This window comes from Chionomys nivalis, chromosome 9, assembly GCF_950005125.1.
Source record: "Chionomys nivalis chromosome 9, mChiNiv1.1, whole genome shotgun sequence".
Lineage (NCBI taxonomy): Eukaryota > Metazoa > Chordata > Mammalia > Rodentia > Cricetidae > Chionomys > Chionomys nivalis.
This window is the reverse complement of record NC_080094.1, coordinates 62,003,119-62,019,599: the sequence shown is the minus strand read 5'-3', so window position 1 is coordinate 62,019,599 and position 16,481 is coordinate 62,003,119. Positions and strand designations below refer to the sequence as shown.

At 42.9% G+C, this 16,481-nt stretch overlaps 2 protein-coding genes across 2 annotated transcripts in view; one reads left to right on the top strand and one right to left on the bottom strand.

The window, feature by feature from the left end:
• Positions 1 to 1,101: 1,101 nt before the first annotated feature.
• Chrm5 (cholinergic receptor muscarinic 5) overlaps positions 1,102 to 16,481 on the bottom strand; it is a 57,871-nt gene continuing 42,491 nt past the window's right edge. The window contains exon 2 of the mRNA XM_057780390.1: positions 1,102 to 3,777. Within this exon, the coding sequence (XP_057636373.1) occupies positions 2,105 to 3,697 (1,593 nt within the window). The 5' untranslated portion in view covers positions 3,698 to 3,777 and the 3' untranslated portion in view covers positions 1,102 to 2,104. The remainder of the gene's footprint in view (positions 3,778 to 16,481) is intronic.
• Positions 16,146 to 16,481, top strand: part of Aven (apoptosis and caspase activation inhibitor) — a 129,917-nt gene continuing 129,581 nt past the window's right edge. The window contains exon 1 of the mRNA XM_057780391.1: positions 16,146 to 16,438. Within this exon, the coding sequence (XP_057636374.1) occupies positions 16,196 to 16,438 (243 nt within the window). The 5' untranslated portion in view covers positions 16,146 to 16,195. The remainder of the gene's footprint in view (positions 16,439 to 16,481) is intronic.

The window sequence follows — 16,481 nt, the reverse complement described above, 5'->3', positions numbered from 1 at the left end:
TGAAACAAAATCCAGATTTTTTTTTCTTTTTGAAATAGGATCTTGTTATAGACAAAGCTGCCTCCACTGTTCAAGTGCGAGGATTACAGGTATGTTCCACCACACCCAGCTGAAGTGTAGAGAATTTTTTTTAACACAGCGTCAAATAAGAGCAGATCTAACTAGGAAGTGTCTGAGATCATTTCTCCACCCGCCAGTTCTTCACGTAACTGCACTGCTTTTACTGTGAAGCTTTCATTAAATTAACTTTAAATTAAGCTTTAATTTCTTATACATGTATTTATGTTTAGAGTCATCAAAGAAGCATCTTAGGTTGAATTTTTTCCTCTCCTGGTTCTAACACTCAAGCCCAGGGTTTTGAGCATGCTGGACAAGGGCTGTCCTACAAGCAACACTCCATTTCCAGCTTGTTTATATAAAAATACTTCAGTTAAATAGCTCCATCGAACTCAGTTTTTAAATAATTCCAAGGTACAAATGTATGTTGATAATTTTTGTTTTTATGTCACTATAACTTAACACTTAGCTTTTAAGATGAAACTTACATTTAAACAATGTTTGCTTTGGTGCCGAGGGTCAAATCCGGTGCCTCATGGATGTGGAGGAAAATGTCGTATCACTGGGCTCCTCCTAGCCAAAGCATTCATATTTAAGGACCATAACCAACTGCACTGAACTCTCAACGGTAAGTTTCTGAGCTCCTCACTTTGGGGTGAATTTGGGTAGGACTGAGCAAGGAAGTATTTCTTTCAAATATGAAAGACTTATAAGAGAGGAAGGGAGAGAGAGAGAGAGAGAAGAGGAGAGGAGAGAGAGGAGAGAGAGAGAGAGAGAGAGGAGAGAGAGAAGAGAAGAGAGAGAGAAGAGAGAGAGGAGTGAGAGAAGAGAGAGAGAGAGAGAGAGAGAGAGAGAGAGAGGAGAGAGAGAGAAGAGAGAGTAGAGAGAGAGAGAGGAGAGAGAGAGAGAGAGAGAGAGAGAGAGAGAGAGAGAATATGAGAATATTCCTCTCTGTTTGTCCAAGTAGCATTTTCTTTCCCAGCACAAGACAGTAATCTGTGAATGTCTGGGTGTGTTATGGGTTGAATGAGGGGGATTGGGAGCTTCAAAAACTCTTAAATGTCAAAGCATAGAAGGAATCATATTTGTTTTCCATGTTTTGTGTCTGAGCTGTCCTGAGAAGAGATTAGAAAGCAATTCCCCTGAAAACAACATAAAAGACCCAACATTCAATATCCTGGAGAGGATCCTTACTGCATAGGGCTGTTATACAATCAGTTTCTCCTGGGAATATGGCATATTTAGTAAATGACTCCAAATGGGCACCAAAAATGATACACAATATTTGTTTAGAGAAATAATTACCTCACTGGTAAAACACAAAAATAACGGCACGGAAACTTGATCATCATTAGTAGCAGAATAGAAGCCCCTTTAGGAGACCAAGAAGTGTGCAAGTGTGCCAACATCAGCACCCTTCTTGATTCAGGATGCTGAGAAACTGATGGTCTGTGGGAATCACCATGGTTTCACTGGGTACAGGCGTTGTCATAGCTATGAAAGGGGGAGTGAGAGCATCGTTCTACATATGAACAGAAAAACATGCCACAGTACAAAACACGTGTTAGCTGCATAATAAGTGCTGATTAAATTACAACGAGTGGTATTCTTAGAAGCCAGTTGAATATCATTCTTATCCAGAGGCGACAGTGGCCTACATTCTCCGATTCTCACTGGTATAAGACAACTTCACACAGACACATACACATTCCACAACAGTCTATGACAGAATGCCACAGGGGAAGATTTCCATCTGGTCCCTCCTGTTCTGCACAGATCAGTTCCCAAAATCATTGTCCGCTAAGACTCAAATGTACTTCCAGAGCAGGGCCCTGAGTCTGTCCCTCTGTTCCACCGGCAGACTCTAGTGGCATCTGGTGGTCTTGGTAATAGACAAGACTCACTTCCCGTGGCAGTCGTTGCTGTGTGTGTGACTCTTCATTCAACCACAGACCTGTCTTCGGGGACTCAAAATGGCAGATGTCATCCTTGAAAACAAGCAAACCAGACCGTGGTTATGATTCTTGCGAGGGGAGTTGCTGACTTTTCAGGGTAGCTTGCTGTTCCCTTGCCAGTACAGTTTCTCGTCTGCCTTTTTCTTTTTCCACCGGCAGAGGAGAAGCATCTTAAAGGTCTTCCTGAAGGTTCTGTTGCAGAGAGCATAGCAGATGGGGTTGACGGTGCTGTTGACGTAGCACAGCCAGTAACCCAAGTGCCACAAGGTGACAGGGACACACTTGTCACAGAAGGTGGAAACCAGGACCATGATGTTGTAAGGGGTCCACGTGATGATGAAGGCCAGGAGGATGGCACTCAAGGTCTGGGCTGCTTTCCTCTCTTTGACTAGGACCATTCTCTTTCGTTTGGTCATTTGATGGCTGAGGTTGGGATCCAGGCCTTTCGTGGAAGGGTCTTTGGACACCGGGAATGTACAGGGCATGATTTTCACCTTGCGACAGCCATTGTTAGTCTCCTGGGTCCCATCAGCTTTTACCACCAATCGGAACTTATAGGCAACACACTTCTGACTCTTGAGTCTTTGAGCAGCAGCCGGGGACAGGAAGTACTTGGGAGTGTCATACTCATTGTTTTCAGTCTGAGCATTCCCGAAAGTTTCCGTGGTCTCTTCAGCGCTGAATTCCTTCCTCGGGCTTTCCTTGGCCTGGTTCTTGTAGACCACTTGGAAGACAGGGTCAGTGGTGGTCTTGGCCTCATCCTCTGAGGAGGCATAGCTGCTACAGGTAGTGAGCTGCTCAGCCTTGTCCCAGTCAGCACTTCGGCCTGTGGCCTGGGTTGGCTTTCCTGTGGTTGAGGTTCTTCTGCGGGAGGATGACCAGTCATTCCTTTCCCTCTGGGCCAGGCTGGGTCTAGGGCAGCTAAAGAAAGATCTGAGCAGGGTCCTGTGAGCCGGCTTTCTCTTCTTGGCTTCTGCCACAGAATCAGAACCCTGGAGGTCAGCCAGGTCCTTGGTTCGCTTCTCGGTTTCCCTGTAGATCCGGCAGTAGAGTATGGTCATGACGGAGACAGGGATGTAGAAGGCAGCGATGGCAGTGCCGAAAGTAATGGTGGGCTCGGAGAGGAATTGGATCTGGCACTCATCGGGTGGTACTGTCCGCTTGCCCACCAAGTACTGCCAGCAGAGGATTGCTGGCGCCCAGAGGATGAAGGAGATGAACCAGGCCAAGCCGATCATGATGCCCGCCCTCTTTGGGGTACGCTTGGCCCGGTATGTCAGTGGTCTTGTGATGGAAAAGTAACGGTCAAAGCTAATCACCAGAAGGTTCATGACAGAAGCGTTGCTGGCAACATAGTCCAGGGCAAGCCAAAGGTCACAAGCCAGACTCCCGAGAACCCAGCGACCCATGAGGATGTAGGTCGTGTAGAGGTTCATGGAGAAGACCCCAATGATGAGGTCCGCGCAGGCCAAGCTGAGCAGGTAATAGTTGTTTACCGTCTTGAGCTGACTGTTGACTTTGAAGGAGATCATAACCAAGACATTGCCCACAATGGTCATCAGGCTGACCACAGCCGTCACCGCTGCAATAGTGATGACTTCCCAAAGCCCATGGCGTTCCAAAGCCTGGTGATTTACTGGGGTGCCGTTGACCGTGGTTTCATTGTGGTAAGATTCCCCCTCCATCCTGGTTCAGGAAGTTGCTTTCGGATTTAGTCTGAGGTTTGGAGCTGCTCAGTTCTGCCTCCACTCGTCCCCACCAGTATCTGGAAGAGACATAAACAGGTCATCACCACTCATCACAGTTCTGCCTGATTTTTTTTTCCATTCGAGATTCATTATTACTTCCAGAATATGAAATACATGTAGAGTAAGATTATGGATTGTTGAACTTTTTTTTCTTAGAAAATGACTTAATTTATTATCACACTATTGTTAGAATTGATAGTATTGAGATAGTTAAGGTAAGAATAAGGTAAAAGGCAAAATAAATTTTGGAAAACATATATATATATATATATGTGTGTGTGTGTGTGTACACATCATCATTGCATTGGGAAACAGTATAGTAATGTATGTATATATATATATTATCATTGCAAAATTATTCTGCCTAGTGAATAAGTATTTTTTAAACTTTATTTTATTTATTTAGTATACAATATTTTTTAAAATATTTATTTATTATATAATATTCTGTCTGTGTGTATGTCTGCAGGCCAGAAGAGGGCACCAGACCTCATTACAGATATTTGTGAGCCACCATAAGGTTGCCGGGAATTGAACTCAGGACCTTTGGAAGAGCAGGCAATGCTCTTAACCACTGAGCCATCTCTCCAGCCCTAGTATACAATATTCTGCTTACATGTATGCCTGCAGGCTAGAAGAGGGCACCAGATCTTATTATGGATGGTTGTGAGCCACAATATGTTTGCTGGGAATTGAATTCAGGACCGCTGGAAGAGCAGTCAGTGCTCTTAACCACGGAACCATCTCTCCAGCCCAAGTGTTGGGTTTTAATTATAAAAATTTTTAATTATAAAAATTTTCAATTAAAAATTTTTTTTTTGATTTTTCGAGACAGGGTTTCTCTGAAGTTTTTGGTGCCTGTTCTGGAACTAGCTCTTGTAGACCAGGCTGGCCTCGAACTCACAGAGATCCGCCTGCCTCTGCCTCCCGAGTGCTGGGATTAAAGGCGTGCGCCACCACCGCCCGGCCAATTAAAATATTTTTAATGAAAAATTCCCTTCTATTTTTATACATGCAAAAAATGAATTTTGGTCACCTTCATGCCCCAATGCTCTCTCTCTTTCCTCTCCTTCTCCCCTTGAAACCGTTTTTCTTCCACAGAAATCTCTGGACTTTCAGTAGCATTTTTATTAGGGTATCATTACTAGTTGTTTGAGAATTTCATATGCTGTGTTGTGAGCGTATCCTCTCACTCCCACAACCTCTCCCAGATCCATCCCCTCCCTTACCTACCCAGCTTTGTGTCCTTTTAATTTTTTGGTGAATTATCGTTTGCATTTTAATGCACCTCAGTGCCTGAGTACCATTCATATGTGTGGATCTGCTGCCCTCTTGTGGCAATTTTTTAAAAAAAGGGGGTTGAGAAGATGAAGATGAGAAAGGGATGAATATAATTGCTTAAGACTGGGTGGATGGTGGGGGTGAGGGATAGTAGAGTGGAAATGAAGGGTGTGGGTGGGGGTGTGGGTGGGGATAGGGTGGCCTGTGGGTGTGAATGCTAGGGATAGAAAATGGAAATGAGCATTGGAGGTAGTGCAGGGAAGCGGCAGGCTTGAAACACGACCGCTCACAATGGGTTAAAAGCCAAGGGGAATTCCTACTGAAGGAATGTGTGAAGAAACAAAGTTTGCCCATGCCTGTTTTTTTTTTTAAAGGTGTCTCTTTTAAAGTAACAAACATCTAATTTCTGACTTAGAGAGAAGAAGCGCATGCAATCTAAAGTTTATTTCAGTTAATAGACGGCTTCTTGGAGTGGGTGGGGATGAGAAGGGGGGGAGAGGAGGGAGGGAGGAGAAACTGATTGAGCTGGAAAAAAATAATTATTTTTTAAAAATCAGGTGGAAAAGATGGCTTCTCATTGTCTATGAAGTAATAATATCTGGGACAGGATTTTAACCAATGCTTTAAAAACACTGTTTACGAGTGCTAGATGCCTCGGAGCATAAAAGAGTCTCGGGTGCATGAATTGAGAGACTTAATTTTGTTCAGCCCTAGACAGCATCCAGGAAGACAGTGAGGCTTTTGGGTCAAATTTTTGGGACAGAAAGGTCATTCTTGAGGACACTGAATAGTTGCACTGTCGCTGCAGAACAGGAAAGCTGGGGAGACAGCTTATACCTGAGGACTAAACCGGAGCCCCTGGATTCATGTGTGAAGCTTGTCTCCTACTACTGGGGTGTGGTGGGGGGGCTCCCTTCCTTTCTGTCTTGTGTGGTATCCCCAGACTTTGGGGAATCTATCATTTTTCTATGTGTGCCATGTCATAAAAAAAACCTTGGAAGAACTGCTGCAGTTAGGTTTATGGGAAAATCTGAAAGCCCAGAATTCCTTGGCAGTTAACAAACCCTTCCCAATAGAAGTAAAAACAAGATTATGCATTTATAATTCCTAATGGAAGCATGCTTTTCTGTAAGCAATAGGAAGAAAATGTCTTAAGGAGGCAGGGACACACTGCATACATCAAGCAAAGCTCAGAAATCTAGTAAGATGAGGATTGACACACCAGCCTGGGTTTAGTTCCAAGGAGATAAGATGCAAGGTAAGTTGTTTGGGGCTGTGGTGCTCGGAGAGCACCCCTCAGCAGCAGATGGAGATGTTTAAAATACACAACAAATGAAAAAAGCCAGGCTTTGTAGTGCAGGCCTGTAACGCCAGCTATGCTGCTGGCTTAGACAGAAGGGTGGACCATTCAAGGGCCTGCCTGGGCTCCGGGGTCAGTAGAAGGCTCTCGGTGCAAATGACTGAGGTACTGTTTCAAAAGAAAAGGTAAGGGTGACCTTCTTTCTGGGAAAACCTACCGATGTTTCTCCATTTTCTTTTTCATGCACTCGGCATAGGAGGCGGCTAAACTATTAAAAAGTTTGCAGAGGGAGAAGCAGGAAGTTGTGCTTATTCTATGAGATTCGTATTTGCAAGGCGTCCGTGATTTGTTTTAGAACTATCCCAAACAGCCAGGAGGCGGCGGTGCACGACTTTAATCCCAGCACCTGAGACACAGAGGCAGGCTAGCCTGGTCTATGTAGTGAGCTCCAGGCCAGCAAGGGTTACATAAGGAGACCCATTTAAATTAAAGAAAGGAAGGAAGAAGGAAAGAAAAACTATCATAATATTTTATTTTCCAAGTAGCGAGAAACTGTAAGTTCCATGGTCTTGGGTTAGTATAGTGATGTTTTATTTATGTTTTAATAAATAATGCTTGAAAGACCAGAAGGGCAAAGCTAAGGCCCTAGAGGTCAGGCAGTGGTGGCACACACCTTTAATCCCAGGATTTGAGAGACAGAGGCAGATGGATCTCTTTTTGAGTTCAGGGCCACCTTGGACTACACAAGATCAATGCAGAAACCGATCCAGGTGGTGGTGGCTTCTCTAGGTTTTTATTACTTGTGCTACAGGCTAGGATTTACGAACCTTCTTGGGAAGTTTAAATGAAAGCCCAGATATTACCTGATGACAGTGATTTTCCGACCTGAATATGTATCACAGTTGCCAGCAAGTTGACTGAAACAGACACTGGACTTCATCCTCAGCCTTGTGGCTGCAGGGATGTCTAGGAGTTTGTATTTCAACAAGTGACACTATGCTACTACACAGTTTAAAACAACTACAAAACGAATGGATATTTTAGGCGGAGGCTGCTTGTTCATTTTCCGGACAGACCTGAAATAATCACACAGAAATTGTATTAATCAAAACACTGGCCTAGGATTCTTATTAACTTATTATTCTTATTATCAATTATTAATTATTCTTATTAAGCTTAGGATTCTTATTACCTAACTCTTACATATTAAATTAACCAATTTCTATTATTGTCTATTTTGCCACAAGGCTCATGGTTTACCAGTGAGGTTCCAGGGCATCTTTCTCTTTTGGCAGCTACATGGCATCTTCTTGACTCTGTCTTCTTTTCCCCTCTATCTTTGCTCGGATTTCCTAACTTTCTCTATTTTGCACTGTGACAGACCCAAGTAGCTTCTTTATTAACCAATGGTAATAAAACATTCACAGCATACAGAGAGGAATCCCACATCACCTATCCTTTTTTGTCTAAATAAAGAGGAAGGTTTTAACTTTAGCATAGTAAAATTACATATAACTAGCTCTTGTTATCTTTTGTTTATAGCTAGCATCCACTTATGAGTGAGTACATATCATGTTCATATTTCTGGGTCTGGGTTACCTCACTCAGGATGGTTTTCTCTAGTTTCATCCATTTACATGCAAATTTCAAGATGTCATTGTTTTTTTGTTTTTTTTTTTTGTACCACTGAGTAGTACTCCATTGTGTAAATGTGCTACATTTATTTATCTGTTCTTTGGTTGAGGGGAATCTAGGTTGTTTCCAGGATCTGGCTATTACAAATAATACTGCTATGAACATAGTTAAACAGATGTCCTTGTAGAATGTTTAAACATCCTTTGGGTATATGCCCAAGAGTGGTATTTCTGGGTCCTGAGGTAGGTTGATTTCCAATATTCTGAGAAACTACCATTCTAATTTCCAGAGTAGTTGTATAAACTTGCATTCCCACCAGGGTGGTTGGCTCTTGTCTCCCTTGACTCCACCCTTCTTTCTCCCTGTTTTCAGTTTGGCTTTCTTGCCTAACTATATTCTGCCTTGCTATAGGCCAAAGTAACTTTTATTATCAACCAATAAGAGCAACACAAATTCACAGTGAACAGAAAGGTTATCCCACAGTAGATGTTGGCTGGTTACTCCCAGAAGCTTTGAGCCACCATGGCATTAGCATACCTTGCAGGCAGGACACCATTGTAGATCAGAGGCTGTGGCTGGGTTGGTACTTACATTTTTTCTTTGGTAGCGTGCAGAATACCTTCTTGTACCAAAGACACTAGCATGTATGGGTGAAGGCTCTAAGTAGGCACCAGCTCAACTTCACCATGTTCAAAGAGTTGTGTAGTTATTGTCCTCAGCAACAGGCCCTTCCCATCAGTTTGTGGAGTGCAACCTATTGTCTTGGCGATAGCCTAGGTTGTTTGGGGGTTTTTAGGGAGCCCCTTTGTCTAACAATTCAATTAGATTCAACCCATTCCAGGTACTAGAAGTTTCATTTAGTGACAAAAGATGTCTCGTTGGGGTTCTGTCTTCCCCTTTATTTGGCAATTCCATGTAGAATGCTTTCATGTATGTATACGTTTTAGAAAGTTTCTCCTGTCTTAGTTTTCCATACTACCATGCAAATGGCCCTGAATTTTAGCTATTTCTTTCACATTCCCTTCCTCATCCCCCTCCCATTCCCCTCCCGACTTGATCCTCATATTACAGCCCCTCCCACACCTATCTATCCATAGCTCTCTATTCTATTTTTCTTTTCTAGGTAGATATATCTGTCTTCCCCCACGCCAGACCCTTACTTTATACCTAACCTCTGTGGTTCTATGTGTAGTTTGGTTTTCATTGACTTAACAGCCAACGTGCACATATAAGCAAATGTATACCATATTTGTCTTTTTGGGTCTCGGTTACCTCAGGATGTTTTTTTTCTATTTCCGTCCATTTACCTGTGAATTTCATGATTTCATTTTTAATGGCAGAGTAATATTCCATTGTGTAAATGTAACACTTTTTTTTTTTTTTTTGGTTTTTTCGAGACAGGGTTTCTCTGTGGTTGTGGAGCCTGTCCTGGAACTAGCTCTTGTAGACCAGGCTGGTCTCGAACTCACAGAGATCCGCCTGCCTCTGCCTCCCGAGGGCTGGGATTAAAGGCGTGCGCCACTACCGCCCGGCGTAACACATTTTTTTTATCCATTTATCTGTCGAGGGATATCTAGGTTGTTTCTGATTTCTGACTATTATATATAGGACAGTGGTCAGGCAGTAGGTAGTTGTGTACCTCTTTAATCCCAGCACTTGGGAGGCAGAGGCAGGCAGATCTCTGTGAGTATGAGGCCAGCCTGGTCTACAGAGTGAGTTCCAGGACAACCAAGGCTATCTGGAAAAACCCTGTCTTGAAAAAACAAAACAAAAACAAAGATAAGGCAGCAATGAACATGACTGAGCAAGTGTCTCTGTAGTAGGATGAAGCATGGTTTAGGTATATGTTTAAGAGTTATATAGCTGGATCTTGAGGTAGATTGATTCCTATCTTCCCAAGGAACCACCACGCTGATTTCCATTGTGGCTGTGCAAGTGTGAAGTCCTACCAGCAATAGGTGCATGTTTCCCTTACTACACTAACCCTAGCTGTCATTTGTTTTATTGATCTTCGTCATTCTGATGGGTGTAGGATGAAATCTCAAAGTGCTTTCAATTTGCATTTTCCCGATGGCTAAGGATGCTGAACATTTCTTTAAGTGTTTCTCAGTCATTTGAGTTTCTGCTTTTAAGAATTCTCTGTTTAAATGTGTATCCCACATAGAGACCCAATCAGACAATATGCTGGGAGTGGGAGACCTTAGAACACTAAGCCCTGAATGGGATGTCTCCACCAAATTCCTCCCCTTGGGGCAGAAGAGGCCTGGAGAGATCAACAGGAGTGATGACACATGAGCTCGCGGAGACTGCAGCAGCACGCAGAGGGCCTGCACAGATCTGCACCAGATGGGGTCCTAGAGCTGAAAGAAGTAAAAACATGTCCCCATTTCTAGCCCACAAGTTACCTCCGATTGATAATCACTTGCAAATGAAAGTTTAGTTTCCTCAAAGGGAAACAAACTACTCCTAAGTGTAGGCTGCTCAGCAGTAGATGGCCAACAGAAGGTGAACTCAACGGCATCTTTGGTGGTTGACTGACAATTTTTTATTATTATCTTATTTTTAAATTTTATTTATATTTTTTCAATTTTTTCTCTCTTTTTACCTTATAGGTCCTTTGCATTATAATTTCCAGTTTAGTGTTTTATGATATTCCCGAGTGTGCAAATGAATGAGTCTCTGCATCTATTTCTTGTGCCTTTTCTTGGACTCTTTCCTTTCTATTTGTTTTGTCCTATTCTGATGTGTTAGTTTTTGTTCTATCCCTAGATGCCTGTTTTCTAATAAGAGATAGAAAGAGGGTGGATCCAGATGGGAGGGGAGATGGGAGGAACTGAATGAAGTAGAAGGAGAATGTATTACATAAAAAAAAATCTATTTTCAATAAAAGGGGGAAAACATATTTAGATTGCTTTGAGTTAAAAAATGTAAGGCCACAGTGACCATTTTGAGATAAACCTTCATATATATTCTTGTTAATTTTCTTAAAAAAGTTCCTAAAAGTATATTTACTCGATGAAAGGTTATGAACATTATGAAGGTATTTCATATACATTTAAAGAAATAAGTAAAGGCAAGGAAATCTCCATTTCTTCCTAAAGCATTAATTTAAATAAAATGTGTTTATTACACTTCCTCTAATAATGGCTATTGTTAGGACATTTTGTTCAAATATTGAATGGCATGCTTATTGAAATATAAAAACCAAGTCTTATCTAATAAAAATGCTACATTATGTGTTTTTGTTAGATAAAGGTAGGAATCAATTTATCTGCTTATTTGTAATTTCCTGACATCAGCTCTCACTGATGAAAAATGAAAACAGTAACAACAACAACAACAAAATCGAAGGTACAACTGGAATTTTAGAGAAAGTGAGAGAGAGGAAGACAGCCATCAAACTACTGCCCTTCACCATGTGAGGAGACAGCAAACACATGGACCCTCACCAGACAACAAATTTGCCACTACCCTTGAACTTGACAGCTTCAGATCTGTGGGAACCAGAGTTGTTTGTGAGCTACCCAGTTCATGGTATTTTGCGACAGTAGGCCAAAAGAACTCAGATTGCTGACTCCCCTGTGTGGAAGCCTTGCTTTGAAGACATTTGACAGTTTCTGTTGTGTAAAAACCTCCATAATGCCTTGGTAGTTTCAAAGAAAATGACTCCCATAGGGAGTGGCACTTTTAGAAGGTGTGGCTTTGTTGGATTAGATGTGGAGGACATAAGTCGCTATTGGGGGCAGGATTTGAGGTCTCCAGTGCTCAAGTGACCTCAGTGTGTAGCACACAGACTCCTTCTGCTGCCTGGGGATCAAAATGTAGAACTCTCGGGTCCTTCTCCAGCACCATGTCTGCTGGCCTGCCGCCATGTTCCACTGTGATAATAATGGACTACACCTCTGAAACTGTAGGCTAGAGTTATGTGGTCATGGTGTCTCTTCACAGCAATAGAAACCCTAACTAAGACAATGCCTTATTTCAACCTACCAGCTTTGTCACTGAACACAGAATCTTAAAGAGATAATGTACCAAACCATTGTTGACTTGGTCACCCAGAGAATGGAGTCTAGACTGTCCAGTGTGTTCTTAAAAATGGTGTTTATATCTGTCTAAGTCTTCCTGGTTCCTTTATGGTATAAGATTATGACTCTCCTTACTATTGTTATGGTCCTGTGCTTGGTGTTTCTGGAGAGATGGGACTACTGAATTTGAGAGCTCAGAATAGGGAAGAGCACATTAATCCTGAGTGCCACTGGCATTCTGAATTTCACAGGTAGATACAAAGTATCTATCTCAACTTCTTTCTTTCTTCTTTCTTTCTTTCTTTCTTTCTTTCTTTCTTTCTTTCTTTCTTTCTTTCTTTCTTTCTTTCCAAATAGAAAGTATAAACATATAGCGTGAATAAATAAAAGAAAAAGTAGAAATGATTTTTTTAAAAAAATAAATGCACCATGTCAGAAATAATATTATTTGTACCATTACACTAACCAACAAAATGTTAACTGTTATGGCAAAGAGATAACTAACATGTGGAATGAAATGTTAAAACTACTATTATTATTGGTGTACATGAAAGGGTAATGAGGGTGAAGCTTTTTATATGTGTTAAAATTTTGTGATTTAGATTGGCCTACCCTGTTACGTCCTCCTCCCTAACTCTTTTTTTTTTTTAAATATTTATTTATTTATTTAGTATACAATATTCTTTCTGCGTGTATGCCTGAAGTCCAGAAGAGAACACCAAACCTCATTACAGATGGTTGTAAGCCACCATGTGGTTGCTGGGAATTGAACTCAGGACCTTTGGAAGAGCAGGCAATGCTCTTAACCGCTGAGCCATCTCTCCAGCCCCCCTCCCTAACTCTTGATTCTCTACTAATGCCACAATTAACTAACTGTCCATACAAGTAATAAAAGCAGGTATCACCATTATTTCTCAGATCCTGACTTCCCCATTTACACTGGAGTGTAGAATTCTAAATTTCCCACTTCTCAGCTGTCTTCTTGGCTCTCATCTCCACACCCTGACAACTATGGCCTGGACTTTCCTAATGACCTCACACCTCTGACTGGAATGTCAATCTCTTTTACAGACTGATTTCTCAAGACTTTGAAGCCAGACAACCCTGGACTTGAACCATTCCATTAATTACTAGCTGTATGACCATAAAATTATCCAATGTGTGTGTTTTCTTTTGTGTGTGTGGTTTAGTACATGTATGTTAGGGTGTGCATGTTTATGTAGGCTAAGTATGAAGGTCAGCAGTTGATTTTGGGGTGTCTTCCTCAATCACTTATCACTCTCCACCTTTTTGAAAAAAAATTTGTAAAATTTTGTAAAAATATTATTACAAATATTTTTATTTTTAAAATAAAATTTAAAAATTTGTAAATAAATGATTACAAACTTATTTGCATATATAGAAATCTTACTAAATTGCAGTTTGTAAATTTAAAATGTAGAGGAATTAAGCTTTTTTATGGGGAGAATGCAGATAAATTTGACAGCATACACTTGATGAAATCACTAATGTAAAATAATTAAAATTCTACAAAATATTAAAACGTGTTTACAATCAAGTGTGGTCACAATAAAGGCTAATGTCGGTTACAAAGACAACGTTGACCAAAACTCACTTTGTTTCTTGGTCTCTAGAGATTTATCCAGAAGGCTTATGCATTAAACAGAGAAGATCATTTTGTTCATGGTCTTCAGACAGGGTCTGTCACTGTGATAGCTAATCTTGGTTGTTATCACACCACGGCAGGGGAACCTCAACTGAAGAATGACCTTCATCATGTTGGCATTAGGGCTGGTTTGTGGGGCATTTTCTAGATTGCTGGTAGATGTGGGAGAGCCCAGCCCAGCCCAGCCCAGCCCACTGTGAGCAGTACAATCCTCAGGCATGTGGGGCTGGGCAGCATAGAAACAGAAGGGAACTGAGGGGCTAGAGAGATGGCTCAGTGGTTAAGAGCACTTGCTGCTCTTGCAGTGGACTAACGTTTGGTTATCATCACCCACGTGACGATTCACAAGACTCTATGTATGTATGTATGTATGTATGAATCCATCCATCCATCCATCCATCCATCCATCCATCCATCCATCCATCCATCCATCCCTATCTCTAGAATCCAGGGAATCCAAAGTGGTCTGCTGGTGTCTGTGGGTACCAGGTACTCATGTGGTACATGTAATATGTGCAGGTAAAACACTCATACACATAAAATAGTTTTTTAAAAAGGCAGCTGAAATTGAGCAAACAAATCAGAAAGCAGGATTTCTGTGGTTTCTACTTCAAGCTTCTACTTTCTGCTTTGAGTTCCTGCCGTGACTTCCCATCATGATGGATTTTAAATTGGAAGAAGAAATAGACCTTTTCCTGTCCAAGCTGCATTTGCTCGTGGTGTTTATGACAGCAACAGAAAGCTAAGTCAGACACTCACAGAACCTGGATCTCATAGATTTGGCTAGGAGGGCTGACCAACAAACACCAGGTATTTGCACATGGGGCACACAGTCAGGCTTTTCCTGTTGGTGCTGTGGATTTGGGCTCAGCACTTTCCCAATGGAGCGGTTTCTCCAGCCTAATGTTTGTGTTTTCAATGTGGGTTCCAAACCCGAGTCTAGTAGTTCATGTCATAGGCCTGCTGAGTTCAGAGGAAGAAGGGATCTACTGTGCCCGGAGACAACTGGTGGGTTTTAATGCTCTGCAAGAGACAGCCGTTTCGGGCTGGAGAGATGGCTCAGAGGTTAAGAGCATTGCCTGCTCTTCCAAAGGTCCTGAGTTCAATTCCCAGCAACCACATGGTGGCTCACAACCATCTGTAAAGGGGTCTGGTGCCCTCTTCTGGCCTGCAGGCATACACACAGACAGAACATTGTATACATAATAAATAAAATAAATATTAAAAAAAAAAAAGAGACAGCCGTTTCAAAGACTGTATATCTCTCAAGTTGACAAACCTCCAGGGGTCCCCTCATCTTTGCAGGTTCTCCCACTCCCTCCCACCTATTAGCTGGGCCAGCTCCTGTTTAGTCAGCAGGCTGTAGCTGGAGTGTCCACGAATCATGAAAAGCTACTTCTAGCTTTGGTCGTGAAACTCTTCCTGTATCTAGCTCATGAGAGCAGAAATCATCTTTCTATATAACGTCTTCCTTGTGAGTTTAGGACTTTAGGGTGGGGTCGAACTCTCTTTTCAGTTCTGGACATAGTACTGCCTGTGTGGTTCTGTGCACAATTAAAGCAATATATGGTAGTGAGGAAGGGTCAGGAAAGGCTGGGGATGAAAGCGACACTTCTTTTGTCAGGCTGATTTCTATCTTTTGCTTTCATTATTTTTTATTTTTCGGTCTTTTGAGATAGGGTTTCTGTGTAGCCTTGACTGTCCTGGAACTCATTCTGTAGACCAGACTGGTCTTGAACTCAGAGATCTGCCTGACTTGAACTCGAATGTTGGTATTAAAGGCACACGTGCCACCACTGGCTTGCTTTCATTATTTTCCTGTAGCTTCCCTAAGACAAAACAAAACTTGGCCTCTGTGGTTTCTTCTTCTTGCTTTTTTTTTTTTTTAAATTATTTATTTATTTATTTTTACACGTGCCAAAGACAAATTCAGCACTCTGCCACTGAGTTACATCCCCAACCCTCTCACGCCTTTCTATAACTTTCCTGCTACCCTTGTCTTTGGATACTGTCTGGTCAAGTCCTGCTGAGTGAGTTAACTTCTCTAGGGCTGTTACCTCACTGCAGAATAAGGGCATCACAAGTACCTATGAGAATCAAGAGCTCAGTAAATGTAACAGCAATTAGGTTTACAAATTCTTTTTCTTTTCAAGATTTTTCAAGCACCCTTTCTACTCTCCCACCCTCCTCCCTACACACTTGAACTGCTGTCCCACCTGTCAAGCGGAGCTCACCCTACCTCCTTCCTAAATCCTGATTTTAAAATGACATATCCTCTTTAAATTAGGAAGTTAGCTAACAAACTCATCGTACATCTCGGGCTTAGTGTTCTCCAAATACTCGTATGAATAACGAGCGATCTCGCAAAGTGACTTCAGAGCGTCCTTTCATCACAGATCACTCCTGCGGTCCCCGCCCCGACCTGCCTGCACCCGGATCACCGGGGCCCGTGCTCGCCCGGCCGCTTCCGGTGGGGCCTTCGCTCTCGGCAGCGGCTCGCTCGCGCGCTGATCTCGGCGAGCGGCCTCATGCAGGCGGAGCGCGGGGCTCGGGGCGGCCGCGGGCGGCGGGGAGGCCGGGAGCGGCCCGGAGGGGACCGAGAGTCGGCCGGAGCCGCGGCGGCGCTGGCGAGAGGAGGCTGCGGGGACGGAGGCGGCCGGCGGGGCCGGGGCCGGGGCTTCCGCGGAGGCCGAGGAGGCGGCGCCCCGCGTGGCGGTCGCCGGGAGCCGGGAGGCCGCGGTCGCGGCGGCTGCGGTGGAGCCAACACGCGGGTAAGCGGCGCGGGATGCTGCGGCAGGCAGCCGGCGTACGGCG